This window comes from Chiroxiphia lanceolata, chromosome 20 (assembly GCF_009829145.1).
Source record: "Chiroxiphia lanceolata isolate bChiLan1 chromosome 20, bChiLan1.pri, whole genome shotgun sequence".
In the NCBI taxonomy this organism is placed as follows: Eukaryota; Metazoa; Chordata; class Aves; order Passeriformes; family Pipridae; genus Chiroxiphia; species Chiroxiphia lanceolata.
Genome location: NC_045656.1, coordinates 11737176 through 11750987, shown reverse-complemented (window position 1 = coordinate 11750987; position 13812 = coordinate 11737176). Strand labels below are relative to the sequence as shown.

Here is a 13812-nt window from a genome sequence, read left to right as displayed (position 1 = left end):
TTGCCACTCTCATTGTAAAAAAATTCTTCCTTATAACTAGTCTAAATCAACTCTCTTTTAGTTTTAAACCATTGACCTTTGTCCTATCGCTACAGGCCCTCCTGAAAAGTTTGTCCCCATCTTTCTTATAAGTCCCTTTTAGGTACTGAAAGGCTGCAGGAAGCTCTCCCCGGAGCCTTCTCCAGCCTGAACAGCCCCGGCTACCTCAGCCTTTGTCCATAGGGGGCCGGCTGGCGGCGGGGGCGGGGCCGGCTGGCGGCGGGGGCGGGGCCGGCTCGCGGCGGGGGCGGGGCCGGCTCGCGGCGGGGGCGGGGCCGGGACTGTCCGTTTGCGCAGCCGGGGCGGCCACGGGGTCGTTTTTTCTCCCCCTGTAAGGTCGGTGGAGGTTTTCGATGTCAACGGTGATTTAACCCCAGAAAACCATCTGAGGTAAAACTAGAGCTTTCTTATGTCGTATAATTCATATTGCAAAATCAGTTGTAAGTTTCATATTAATAGATGAAAAGGAAATAATAATGTAAATTTTATATTAACAGTTGAAAATAATCCTTTACGGTAGCTGACAATGAAGAACAGCTTTATAGAATCATAGAATCAGTATATTCTGAGTTGGAAGGGACCCACGTTAATCATCAGGTCTAACTTTTAAGTGAATGGCCTGTACAGGGATCAAGCCCACAACCTTGGTGTTATTAGCACCATGCTCCAACCAATTGAGGTAATCTCAGGTAATTTAGGCTTGGTTACTTTAATTACTTTGTCACAGTGTTGCTGCAGACTGAGGCAGGACAGCATCAGATACTGGGTGTTCAGAACAAAACGGCAGTGTCACAGTAATGTGGAGAACCATCTCTTGGGGATTCCACAGCTTTCAAGGTGACTGAGCACGTTCTCAGAACCGTGACATTCATTGCTCTTAACGGCCATTCATATATCTTAGCATTTCAGTTCATTCTGAATCATTTAGTCATCCTTCTGGAATTTGCTAGTATTTCTAAAAGCCTTGGAATGTTACTGGGAACACAGATAATAACATTTTGTGGAAGATGACTAATATGCAGCCTGATCCATCCTCTGTGACTCACGCAAGCCAAAATAAACCTCTGTTCAAACTAGCTTTGAGTTCAGATGTACTGAAGTCGTTGGAAATTTCATCCGATGTCATTCTCTTTATCTCCTTCATCTCTTCTGTCTGGCTCTCAGTATCTTTTCTTCTAGGCAAGAATATAGTTGCCACAAAGATGGAACATACTACCAAGAATATTTTATGACTGACATTTTAGATAGCTAGACATTTAACACACCTCTCATTTGCTTTCACAGTCTTTCTGCATTTCTGTAATAAAACAATCCAAAATTACTGCCCGCAGCTCTGGGAACTATCTCAAATTAATGTACAGAGAACGGGGGTTTTCTTCCAGACAGATCTTAACAGGCAGTAGGTGAAATGAAGCCCCAATGGGTCGTGTGTGCTGCGTCTCCTCTGGCCAGTGCTGCAGCCTGGGAGCAGGGCGGGTGTAGTTCCCACAGCAGCATTTGTTTACCTTCTGTGCTGGTCAAACAACGTCCTGCAATATTTAGTCACACATTTAAATAGAAAATGTGCTGCAGCTGAGGAGATTGAGGCTGGATCCGGTGAAGGGGAACTGAAGATGTGGCACTTGGCCAGGGTTTGGACTTGAGAGCAGAATCAGTCAAGAGGCGTGTGAAGGAGAAAGGGGTTGTTTGAAGGGTACCTGTGCTGGAGGGTGGGCAAAGCTGTCTGTTGCTGAGGAGTAGCTGTGTGCATTTAGGGTGAGGAGCAGTCCCAGGAACACTGGATGAGCATAGTGCAAGAATAGGAAAATTGATAATCAAACTGCTTTTCATAAATTCAGGGCATGGGTTTCACCCTACATTAAACAAGTGTTCCCAGTACGCTTGGTTCTTTGTTCTGCTTTAGCCCTTTCTGGGCTTTTCCATTTCCTCATTTGCCTGCTGAATTTCCTCCTTCAGCTTTTCAGGTCCTGTTTTTATTTCTCTCCCCCCTGCCCCTCCCAAATAATCATTAGAAAAAAATCACCTCGTCAGGCATTGGAACAAGCTGGCCCGGGAAGTGCTGGAATCACCATGCCTGGATGTGTTCAAAAGGCACATGGGTTTGGCTCTTGGGGATGTGGTTTAGTGGTGAACATGGTGGTGCTGGGTTAACAGATGGACTTCATGATCTTAGAAGTCTTTTCCAACCTTAATGATTCTATGATTACATTTCTTTTTACAGTCTAGATTTCATCCATCTCTCCACCATAATCTTGAAAGGTATTTACTTCTCCAACCTGTGGGAGACTATTTATCTTTTATATTTGTTCTTTTTTTTCCTATTTTCTGTGATTGCTTGTTTAGTAATTCCATCCTCTTTCACAGGTCTCCTTTCCCTTCTCATTCCTATTGCAGACAGTCCATCTTTTCCTTTCAGTTCCACTTCTTTCCTCCTAGTTTCCATTCACAAATTCTTCTGTTTCTTCATTCTCCCACTCCAAACTCTTTTGCCTACACATCAGTAAAGCCTTGGGGAGCCTTGAGCAAGAAGTCTATTCTTTTCATATCTATGTCATTTTGCAGATAAAAGGAGCAAGAATATTTCTTATCCCGATGGACCTGTCTTCTCTTCCTGCTTCTGCAGCCAAATATAACGCTATTGCTGTTTTCAGGTTCCACATTCCAAGAACTGACCTGCATTATATCCAGAAACTTTCTGAATAACAATGGCCAGACTGTTGCAAGATCCATCTAAATTCCATCCCTCAGAATGGGCTGCTGCAAACATGATGCAGCGTGTCAGTACAGAGTCCCAGAAATCCAGGTCAGAGTGCATGATAGCTGAGAGTTGGCGGCTGGTGGATGAAATAGAAAAGACAACTCAGAAGACCCAAAGTGATGTCAACAAGAAAATAGGTAATCCCATGTGTTCTGCAAGGGTCAAGATGTGCTATTTGAGCTATACATTTAAGATGGACTTAGAAAATTAGCTGATAATGAGTAGGAATATATGTGTATATGTCATGCTCCCTGATCTCATGGAAAAATTAAAAATATTTAAAAAATATATTTTGAGGTAGATTCTTTATAACAAAAGCCTCCTAATGCAGGGTTGCAAAACTGTTTTCACACAGCAGCCCACAGCACTATATGTACTCCACTGTGGAATAAGTCTATTTTTAGCCATATCTAAGATCTGAGCTACAGTCCTCTGGCATATAATACATGTTTGCAATTTTAATTCTGCAGAACAGAGACGGGAAGAAATAAAATTCTGGAAGCAAGAACTAGATAACAAGCTAGAACAAATTGTTCATGAGACAGAGTTACTGTTGACTTTCAAGAATAGGCTGGAGAGAGCTTTGGAGAGCTGCAAAGAGCCACTTGTCATTGCCCAAAAGTGTCTCCTGTACAGGTGAGATGATTAAGAAGAAAAGCATTCAAGGAGAGAAAAAAAAAACTCTAGGTAATGAACCTTTAACAAATAATAAAAAAGGATACAAATTAAGGGCCTGTCTCTCTTTGCAGTGAAGTCACATTCTGATTTAGGTGTTAAAACACTGGGAATCAAAGCCATTGAGATATAGCATGTCTTCCCATGTAGCAAGGAAAAACTTTTGATTTGTAAAGCTGGGCTTCATCGTCTGTTAGCTGCAGGCATTTGAGCAATGTGGCTGATGGCTTTTACTCTTTTCATTTAGGCAGAGGCGAGTTGGAATTGACTTGGTGCATGATGAAGTGGAACAGGAACTGGTGAAGGAAGCTGAAGTCCTCCAGGGGATTATTGCTTTGCTGGGACATACATTGGAACAAACCAATGAGCAAATCAGGTGCAGAGGCAAAGAGCATAGCAGAGCAAAGACCATAACAGAACACTGATTAGCTGAGAAGTAAGACAGTCATAATCCTGTGAAGTTGTAGGGTCAGGCTGAGCACAAGTCCAAAGTTACCTTCAATGCTAAATAGTTGCAGGAGGTCAGTCCTAATTCATACCACTGAATCAGTAATGGTGAGAGGTTCTGTTTGTTAGAACTCAAAGTACTTGCACATGATCCTTGGTCTTCTCATGATCCAGTCCTGTGCCTTTCATTCCAGTGAGAATTGTACCATCAATTTATAGGGAGGCAGCTTCATACTGTAGATTTTGGGACTCCACAACTAACAGCTCATTCATGAAGATTTCCATAAATGTATTTGAATTACATCATACATGTATGGATGCATGTTAAGGACACCTGGAAGTACCCACACTTTGGCTTAGAGTCTGGTTGTTTCTCCCCCTAGACAAAACCGTTCAGCAAAATACAACCTAGAAATGGATCTGAAGGACAAGTTTGCAGCTCTGACAATTGATGATTACTGTGCTCGCCTGACAAATGACACTCCTGATATGATGTATGCTGATAATGCAGTGAAAATAGAAGGAAAGTAAGTAGTTCTTTAGTTCAAGCAACATATGATGATTATACAGATAATATGAGCTGTTGCAGTAATAGCAAGATTAATTTTGTGTAAAAAGACTTTATCTGTCCACCAGCTGTCTGTTATAATTAGTTTTTATAGTTCTGTCCATCGCTTTTGTATCTGTGTAATATGTCTGTGAAATAAGCCACAGTAATTATACTCCCAGTGAACTGCAGTTTACTAAAAGTTTTTAAGGCTCACAACTACCTAAGGAAGAATTTCACACGTTGCTTAAACCCAGAAGAGACTTACTAATCTAACTTCCTTTCCTCTCCCAGGGTGTCCTAGTGGGGAGAACACTGGACTGGGACACATGAGGTGTGGAGTCAGTTTCTGACTCAGTCATTAACCTGTCAAATGTGCCCCTTCTGCATGGGTTAGTTAGTGTGAATGGTTTAGATGGAGAAATTAGCTGCCACAGAAAAATGGGTTGAAAAGAGGAACCACACTAAGAAAGCAGTATGTGTGAGACAACTGTATAGCTCAGACCACACCAGTGGTATTGGCTGGTATATGCTTTATATATCCACCTAATGAAATAAGGAACAAACCCTCTGAGGAACTCTCCGAAAACCTGCCTGCAAGCCACAGCTGCACAAGGATGACCCTTTAGTTCTGGGGATACAGTTGGGGCTGGGCTTCCCGACTATTGCTTCAGCCAGGTACCATGTCTTATAGGTACACTGTGTGAGAGAATAAGTGACTTTGTTGTGTGAATAACTACCTGCTATTAACAGTAACAGCCGTACTAATGAAAGGTGTTCTAAGAAATATTGGTTATTATCTGTGTTTCCCCCCTTAATAATCCTTCATCAGGGGAAAGGAAAGTTATAACAAAGTTGCTCTATGACTTTAGCAAATTTGTTTTCATTCTACTCTCGTCTACTTAATTATGAAATGTTTGTGACAAGGAAGGTCTTTATTTTGTATCTGTAGAATTCCCAGCACAACTGGCACTCACTGGGATGTGCAGTTAATAGGACTGCTTCGTTCTTGGTTTTGTGGCACAATTACAGATTTATGGAGTCACAGAGGCTGCCAGTGGGTGACCTTTTATTTTTAATCTCTTTCAGTTTTGTTAGCCCTAAAGACTGGGTAGATTTCTCAAACATAAATGTTGAAAAGGCTGACAAGCAGAGAAACAATTCTTTGGCACTGAGGGCACTTATTGATGGCATCCTGTCACAGACAGCAAATGACATGCGCAAGCACTGTGAGATGGTGAATGTCGCTTTCAGAAATAGGGTGAAGGAAGTCAAGGATGCCAAGCACAAGCTAGAGACACTTCTTGCAATGGTAAGTCATAGGGGACAGTCAGTAAAAAAGTGGAAACACTGGGCTTGGGTTATCTACCAGTTTTCTCAATCCAGCGGTTTGCACTGATTTGCCACATTTTATTTTTCTTTTCCTTCCCCCTCCTCCATAAAGTCATCTTAGATTCTGTTTTCTTATCTCTGTGTGCACCACCACAGAGATGAATTTCTAGAATCACTCATTCAGTCTAAGTGTTGCTATAAGTCAGGATTTTCCTTGTGATTTTTAGTTACCTGGGACTCCAATAAAACTTTCAGGACTGTGATATAACTGATAAAATCAAGGCCAATGTGCTCAAAATTGGACACATGAAAACTGAGTGTTAAAAATTAATTGCTGAGCATACATTTCTGGGTTCATGCAGAACAGTATCATCTGCTTTCCAATGAAGGAATCATAATCCTGGCTAACTTTTGCAAAATATCCTTTGATAAAAGAACAATATAATAAGTGTTACTGTTCTTGGTATAAGTATTAAAAATTATGATTATTTCACCCATTGTAAGAGACAAGTGTGCAGCACTTCCTTCTGTCGGATTTTTTAAGGTGATGGATGAGACTGCCTCCCAGGAGAAGAACATTGCAGCCTTAAAGAAAGCAATAGCTGATAAAGAAGGACCTGCTAAAGTGGCTCAAAGCCGCTTGGAAGCGAGAAGCCATCGCCCCAATGTAGAACTGTGTTATGACAGAGTGCAATGCAGCCTGATGAGTGAAGTTCAAGAGATTACCAAAAATATTCAAAGGCAAGTGAAAATGATGAAAGAAGAAAATCTGTGGTTAATTTAATGCATCAGAGTAACAATGGGTCCCACCTATTCTCCCTGAAAGGCTGGGAATTGCTTTTCTCTTAATGGCAGGACACTTTAAGGGAAGCTGCATGGATATTGTCTCTCTGAATCCCTTTCCATCCTTCTTTTTCTCACTCAGAATTCTTAACCTACATGAGAAAAAAACCCTATCCATGTGTTTTCAACTAATGCCTGCCTGTATTTTCCCTATTAGATTAAAGGATGCACTGGCACAGGCTGAGACAGAGCTGAAAGGTCTGAGCCGCCGACAGCTTTCCTTGGAGGAAGAGATCAAGGTCAAGGAGAATACACTGTATATTGATGAAGTGCTGTGCATGCAAATGAGAGAGTCTGTTTACATAAACAACTTCTGAAGCCATCACACTGGGAAACTGTGCTCCAAAAAACCAACTCCTGCTGAAATTTCATTTACAAACTTCCAAATTTATTGGTTTGGCTCAATGCTGTCCTGGTTCTAGTTGTGCAAGATAATTAAAACAGACCTAGTACTTACAGCTGTCTGTTTCACAGCTATCTGTGCTCTAAAATATCTGAGGAAATTTTCCACTTGGCAATAAAATTCCAGAATAATAAGAAATGCCCTTTCTTCCATGTTCTTTCTCTCATGTGTAACCAATGGTATCTTTTGCCATTGAAGGGTGGCAAAAGGTGGCTCTGTGCAAGCTAGAGCAGGAGTCTCCTCAAAAGTCTTTTGTTGGAAAGCTGGGCAAGTGGGAGGGGTGAATCTCAGGACTAGCCATGGTACGTTTTATTCTTATCATCTACTGCTAAGAACTAGGCAGTATGTCAAACTTAACAGGAGGTAGGCTGATTCAATAGATAATGCATCTGACTGCATCTGAATCAAGATCAAGTCAAGGCTGACTTTGCATAAATCACTTCCTCACCTCATGTCCCAGTTTCCCTGTTCATAGTCCCAGTTTCCCTATTCATAAAATGGAAACGATGAGATGCTTCAATGGTAAAGTGTTTGAAGCTCTACAATGAGAAGTGCTGAAAAAAGAGGAGGGCATTCTTTTTACCAGAGATGCCTTTAAAGATGGAAAAGGGCTCACTGCTTCCTTTGGTTCTTGCAAGGAAAAGCAAAAAAGGGCAAGAATAAATGATGCTGGAGACAAAGGAGGCCAGTTCCCAAGTCCAACATTTTAATGCATGGAGTGTAAAATTGTCCCTTGCCTCTCTCTTGCTGTAATGGTATCTCCCTTTCAGAAGCATTGCTGTGAAGATTCAAATCTCCCACTAAAACCTTCTGAAGGATCCGTTAATGCAAATGTCACTGGGTGTTCTTCTCTCACTGTGGTTTACACCATTGGGTAGGTGATGACAAAATAATTAAGTTCTGAGTCAATCAGGTATTTGAACTTCCTGTAAATATCAGCCAACAGCCGCTCCTCCTCAGTGCTGTCATCTTGGGCAGTGTAAATCCTGACCTGTATTCACAAACAACAGTCGTGATTCACAGATACGTGGAGCTCAGCCCATTAAAGCTCACAACAAGAAGAAGCCTCTGTGACTAATCAGGAATGTAAATAAGCCAAATTCCTTGGGTTTGAGTAGAATCTTGAGGGTTTACTCTCTTCTCACTCCAAACTAACTGAAAACATCATCTCCTGCCAAAGAATTTTTGGGAGGTGTTGGGAGGAATGGGTTTAAAAGTGGAAGACTGGTGAGGAGGATTGTAAAAGGCTCCCTGCAGCTGGAAATAGCCCTTGATAACCCAGTGTGAACAGCAGCCAGTGGCCTCTGGCAGGGACCGGGTTTAACCATGCCTGTGTCTCCACTTGTGTGCCTCAGCCCAGGGGTTGCTTTGGGAATTCCTCGGTTAGCAAGGGAAGGAAAATAAATTTACTCTTTGTGTTTTAGCTGTGGGTTTTTGGTTGTCCCGGCCTGTGTCGATTCACACTGGAAGAGCAAGGTTCCTTTTACCCCCAGAACTGATGCATTCCTGGGATCTGCACCAATCTGTGAGGATCTACTGAATCCAGAACGCAGCACACAAAGTAGCAGGTCAGCATGGTTTACACCAGCTATAGTTGTGGCCTGGCCCCAGTTCAACACACAATTCCTGTGTTTATACTATCTTGCAGTTCAGTGGCATTCAACCCACCTGCCTCAGTTTAAGCATAGACATAAGCACTGAGCCTGAGAGGTGACTGAGAATCTCTAGAAGTGGGAGTGGGCTTGAACTATAGGTGACAGAGGGAATGCCAGTCCAAGGAGGACTTGTGGAATCATTGGAACTTCATATTAAACTTCTATAGTATCTGTACATGGCTAAGTAGGTTGGAAAGCCCCATTTCTGTGAGTGCTTCCCAGGCTCATTATAATGTATAGGGAAGGTAGTTATGTTAACATTTCTGTAAGTGACCTTTCTATGGGCACGGGGACTTAACCCTTCTCTGGGTATTGGAGAGAGGAAGGGAAGGGGACTTTTAAAGCACAAAGTCTTACCTTTATGGTAGTCAGAATGCACTTCCTTTCTGCACGGTTTTGTAGCAGCCTCTCCATAAAGGTGACACTTAGAAATGCCCAGACTTTCAGAAATAACAACCTCTTGCATGATAAGATAAGCTGTAGCAGCTCATTGTCCAGCAACTCATGGTCATTGTTTAATTCAAGTGTTAATTTCTTGAAAAAGAATGAACACTGTTAGTACTACTGAACGGAGCTTGTGAGTGCAGTAACTAGAATTCAACAAATAGTTTTCCAATTTAATCAACAAAAGTGAGTGTTAGCAGATCAATTTTGTACCCTGACATTAGCAGAGAATCTGTTTTGCATTATGACAACAGTATATGTGCTACAGTAATCTTCACTCTCCCATTAAGATGGGGTGATCCCTTGTGCATTAGAAGATGCTACACTCACAGTCATGTCATGATCTTATTTGACATATTGGAAATTATCCTAGATATGTGAGTAGAGCCAAAGACAGTTTCTAGAGAGCTTTGCAGATCTCTGGTGTTCACCAGAAACTCTGCAATGAAACAGGGCTTAAAGAAAGCTGTCAGCAACCACTAGGTGTAAGGCCACATGCTTCCCTCAGGCATGCAAAGACCTGATGCTCATTTACATGGGTCAGCTGTTGCACACCTTCGGTGATACGTCCCCAGTGACACCAAAGTGCTTTGATATGGCCACTAGTTAATTTATATGTGCTGTAGGACATTTGTGCATTGCCAAAATGGAGCAGCCTGATAGCAGAATGGGGATTGTAACTGGACAAGGATAATTTCATGAACTACACTACAGCTGAACACTGGAATGACTTATTTATGGAAAACCACCCTCTGAACATGAAAGTTCAGGAAGTTCTATTGCTGACTGCTGTTATGCAGGCCTAAATGATTACTTTGCTTAGCTTTGTGATACTGCAGTAAGATGTTACTACTATTTCCCTTACCTGCAGACCATGCCAGTAGGCTGGGAGAAGGTTAGTGAGGGTAGGTCTCATTGTCCAGTCTGGGTCACTGAAATAGCAGCTCCGTAGGCTGATGCTCCTAACTGGGATCTCCACTAGCAGGATCCTGGCTAGGTGATCATGCTTCATGACTCTTTCAAAGAAGAAGTTCACATTCAGTTTTGGGGCTCTCTTGGCCAAATTCGCCCATGACATTCCCGAGACCACTTGCCCATGAGGGTCATGGATATGACACTTGATATTCAAGGTGCACAGAGAATGAGAGCTGTGCTCCCGCAGGATGTCCAGCAGTTCATCAGAGATGCAGTTATAGTTGAAAGTCAGGATGGTCAGGCTGTGGAACTTAGACATAGTTTGGTGGAACAAGGCACTGCTGTAGACAGAAAGGTGGAGACTGAAGAAATCCTCAATATTGATTTCAGATATAAAGCTTCTATTTGTCAAGCTGCTCAGAGAATTCAGAAGTTCACAGCCTTCTTCCAAAGTTATTCTTGCTCCTTTTAAGTTGAGATAATCAAGCTGTTTGCTCATTCTTTTCAGGAAGGTAGCTAAGTTCTTGATAAACTGAGCCCTGACCACATTTTTCCAGATCAAGCAGTCTAATTCTAGGTACTTGATGCTCAGGGATACTAGGTGACTATTACACTTACCCAGGTGAGAAAGAAGACCTTTCATAGTCACTTGAAATTTTTTAATAAAGGGAGTATTGTAAGGATTCGATAACTTGACCTCAAGGTGCTTCAAATACTTGCCAAATTTCTTGGTGTACCACAATGCACTTTGAAACTCCAGTGTGCGTGCCCTTGATGGTTGGCCATAGAATGTGATGGTTCTGCATCTCCAGAGAGATCCAGAGTACATAGCACAACTCCATTTTTTACAGACCAAGGCAGCCCGAGACCTGTCCCTGTCATCTAACCAATGGAAGACATGCCTCAGACAGACATCAGGTAGATGGGCCCAGGAGCTTTGCTCAGGTTCATTGGCATCTTCCATTGAGAAGACCATTTCTTACTTCTCTTCTGAGTGTTGAGTCAAACCTAGATGCAGAAAGCTGTGGGTAGATTTCTTGCCAATCCCAACATAATAGGCTTCTAAGCAAATGGATGAAAGCTTGCTTCTTCACAATCAAAACCAACAAGCTTTCCCTTGCCTCTGTACTTTAGCTGTCAGGGTCAAACAAGCTCTTGGGTCTAAACTATAGTCTAACCTAAATCAAAAGAAAAAAAACATGAATGAAGAACAATCACAGTACAAGCACATCTTTTAACTTTTTTGCCTTCAGTCTAGTTAAAGAGTGAAATGGTATCAACTGCTGGTAGAGCAGCCACAGCCTCTAAGAAACCTTTGGTTAGCATCAGCTGTAATTAATTGATCATGGTTTGTGGACTGTGCCTGATGTCTAAAAGTACCCAGTTCTTTGGGCTGTATACATTTGAACAGGACTGTCAGTGCAAAACTAGCACAAATGACTTTTCATAGCCTTCTGGGGTACAATTAGTACCCTGCCTTAGATTAAGGTACAATTCCTGTTGAGTATAATAAGTGATATTAAGCTGTTCCATCACTTGGTTCAAGCGGGATGTTCAATGCTCATGGTCTAGTGGACAGGGAGTAGGCTGGCAAGTCAGAAGACCAACTAAGTCTTTGTAAGTCCACCTAAGGAAACAACCATGATGCAAGAAGTTACCAGTTCCACTCTCAAAGCTGGACTGTGCAAGTGTTCATCTTCATGCACACTTTTCCAGCTCACACAGTCTCCCTCTAAAGATTTGTTTTCTCGGCCTCTGAGCCCTCCCTATGTGAAGCTCAGCCATTGCCATGGAAAAAAGAGATGACATTCATGGTGTCATGACAACTGACTATATGTAAAGGCAAAGAGAGAAATACGGGCCACGATTTGCCAGTCAGGTGCAGGCTGTATGTCTTGTCATGTCACTTTTCACCAACCAGATGAGTGGATTGAGGGTCTGAGCAATAAACATTTAAGAAGGGAAGTGATGCATTCTCTGTGCTTTCAGCTATGAAACACAAACAGCATCCCACTGGCCTGTTAGGTGCTTGTTTTCGTGAGGCCTTTTACATATCAGGGTATTAACTGACTGCAAACAGACAAAGAGCATGCAAAGCTAGTGTTCTGCTAGTACCTTTGCAGACACGCTAAAATTCAGGATGTATTTACTTCCCATCTCTATAATGCACGTGTCTTAACCCTGTCCACTTGGTAAATCTTTCCTTAGCTTTTGGGGATGAAACTGGAAAAACACCTAGTGACACTTTCTTATGATCTACCCCAAAAATCAAGGCTTATTGGCTGACAAGACTACAAGAAGATGCAACTCAAAAGCATGTGATGCCAATCTCCAAACAATCTACCTTTCCTCCTTTGCACATGCTGTCCTGCTGGGTAACAAAGTTGAAATGGATGGAAACAACAAAGGCACCATAAGCGGATGAAGAAAATACGCAGATCCCTGAGGTTCAGATCTTTCTATTTTAATTTTTTAAATAGGCATGAAAGCACAGGCTGACTGCCCAGTTCAGCTTCAGCCCTTTTCCTTCCCTTTCAGCCTACAGTTATGTCACACAGTATCCCTCTACCTGTAAACATGCTCTGTCCAATTAGCAAAATTCTTAGGGATTCCTCTGCCCACCCTTGGCATCCAAAGTGCCAATTCAAACCCCCAGTGATCAAGATAGCCTTTAGAAACTGAGCACAAGGGTCCAATTACCACCTGACTCTATCCCTTGTATTTAGTACCAACTCCCCACTAAGAGCTCTTTGTTTTGCAGGTCTTTAGGTGAATGTCCAAAGATCCAAGCCAAGTCTTGAAATGTCATAGCTCAAGCTGCGGTTTGCAATTGAGAAGAATCTGAAGCTTCCACTATGGAGATTGGGGTGGGGAGAACACAGCAGGCAAGGTCTAACGCATCTTCAGGTACCTGGAAGCCCTAAAGCCAATGGACAAAGGAAAGCAGAACAGCATATAGGGCTGCAATACATAGAAACATGTCTATTAATGAGGGATATTTATTACACTAGTCACCCATATTATAGTGTGTGAATAGAAAGGGGTACGAACACCATCACATGGAACTTTTTCTAAACCAGAGCTCTTAGGAATTAGTGAAAAGTATGTTTATAAGCCAGTGGTGGGATTCGAGAGGTATCCTGCAGTGTTACTGTGTTGGCTTCCCCATGGCTCTAAGCCAAGTCTTAGCTATGGAGATGTCTTCACCTGTCAGCTCTGAGTTTAATTTGATGGGGAACAACCAATCATTTGGAAAAAAAGAGAAGCTGATACAGCTTTTTGGGAGCAATTTTTTCAGGTAGAAATGATCTAAAGATAAATAAATGCTTTGCACGTTTTGCTTTTCTCTAGGGTAAGAAAAAACCCAACCCAAACCAGAAACCCCACCACTGAGCAACCACATTCTCTGTACTTGGCCCTCTTTGCTGCCCGATTTGCCTCAGATGGTTTCCAGTCCGACATGGACAGTTAGACGAGCTGTCTCCTCCAACAAGAGTTGTAGAAGCCCGCGGAGAAAAAGCAAACAAACAGAAACCTTCTAAGACTCTGACTGCCAATGAATTACCAGAAGTACCAGGAGCTGTCTCTCGAACACCCACCCGGCAGCCCAGCCCGTCTCCCGGTCCCGCTCCTGCTGAGGGCAACTCGGGCTCGGGGGCGGGGTAGCGGCGCAGCCCCTGCGGTTGTGCCGGGGGAGACCCCGGGACGCGACCCCCCCGGGGTCGCCCCTCCGGCCCCCAGCCGCGGCTGGTGC

The 13812-nt window shown here is 42.7% G+C and overlaps 2 protein-coding genes across 7 annotated transcripts; one reads left to right on the top strand and one right to left on the bottom strand.

Moving 5' to 3' along the window:
* The first annotated feature begins 283 nt into the window (after positions 1-283).
* TEKT1 (tektin 1) lies at positions 284-7099 on the top strand. Of its 3 annotated transcripts, XM_032707424.1 has the most exons (9): positions 302-429; positions 537-728; positions 2691-2934; positions 3268-3433; positions 3720-3848; positions 4303-4446; positions 5556-5778; positions 6343-6539; positions 6799-7099. In XM_032707424.1, the coding sequence occupies exons 3-9, from the start codon at positions 2745-2747 to the stop codon at positions 6956-6958; spliced, it is 1209 nt and encodes a 402-aa protein (XP_032563315.1). In that variant the 5' UTR covers positions 302-429; positions 537-728; positions 2691-2744; the 3' UTR covers positions 6959-7099. The 3 variants fall into 3 exon arrangements, with proteins under 3 accessions (XP_032563316.1, XP_032563314.1, XP_032563315.1); XM_032707425.1 differs by lacking the exon at positions 537-728 and having other exon boundaries at positions 284-375; XM_032707423.1 differs by lacking the exon at positions 537-728 and having other exon boundaries at positions 299-429.
* A 629-nt stretch (positions 7100-7728) lies between these two features.
* On the bottom strand, positions 7729-13808 carry FBXO39 (F-box protein 39). Of its 4 annotated transcripts, none has more exons than XM_032707422.1 (4): positions 13624-13808; positions 10009-11066; positions 9057-9233; positions 7729-8035 (listed from the first exon to the last, which is right to left on the bottom strand). In XM_032707422.1, exons 2-4 carry the CDS (start codon positions 11032-11034, stop codon positions 7907-7909), a joined length of 1332 nt encoding a protein of 443 aa, XP_032563313.1. In that variant the 5' UTR covers positions 11035-11066; positions 13624-13808; the 3' UTR covers positions 7729-7906. The 4 variants fall into 4 exon arrangements, with proteins under 4 accessions (XP_032563313.1, XP_032563309.1, XP_032563311.1 ...); XM_032707418.1 differs by having other exon boundaries at positions 10009-11236; positions 13624-13807; XM_032707420.1 differs by having other exon boundaries at positions 10009-11236; positions 13633-13807.
* Positions 13809-13812: the final 4 nt, after the last annotated feature.

Coding starts and splice junctions, on each gene's coding strand:
- TEKT1 (XM_032707425.1), top strand. CDS start 2,745: ATGGCCAGACTGTTGCAAGATCCATCTAAATTCCATCCCTCAGAATGG. Junction 2,935..3,267: donor TGATGTCAACAAGAAAATAG/GTAATCCCATGT, acceptor TTAATTCTGCAG/AACAGAGACGGGAAGAAATA. Junction 3,434..3,719: donor CAAAAGTGTCTCCTGTACAG/GTGAGATGATTA, acceptor CTTTTCATTTAG/GCAGAGGCGAGTTGGAATTG.
- FBXO39 (XM_032707422.1), bottom strand. CDS start 11,034: ATGGTCTTCTCAATGGAAGATGCCAATGAACCTGAGCAAAGCTCCTGG. Junction 9,234..10,008: donor CCTACTGGCATGGTCTGCAG/GTAAGGGAAATA, acceptor TTCTTTTTCAAG/AAATTAACACTTGAATTAAA. Junction 8,036..9,056: donor GCATTCTGACTACCATAAAG/GTAAGACTTTGT, acceptor TTGTGAATACAG/GTCAGGATTTACACTGCCCA.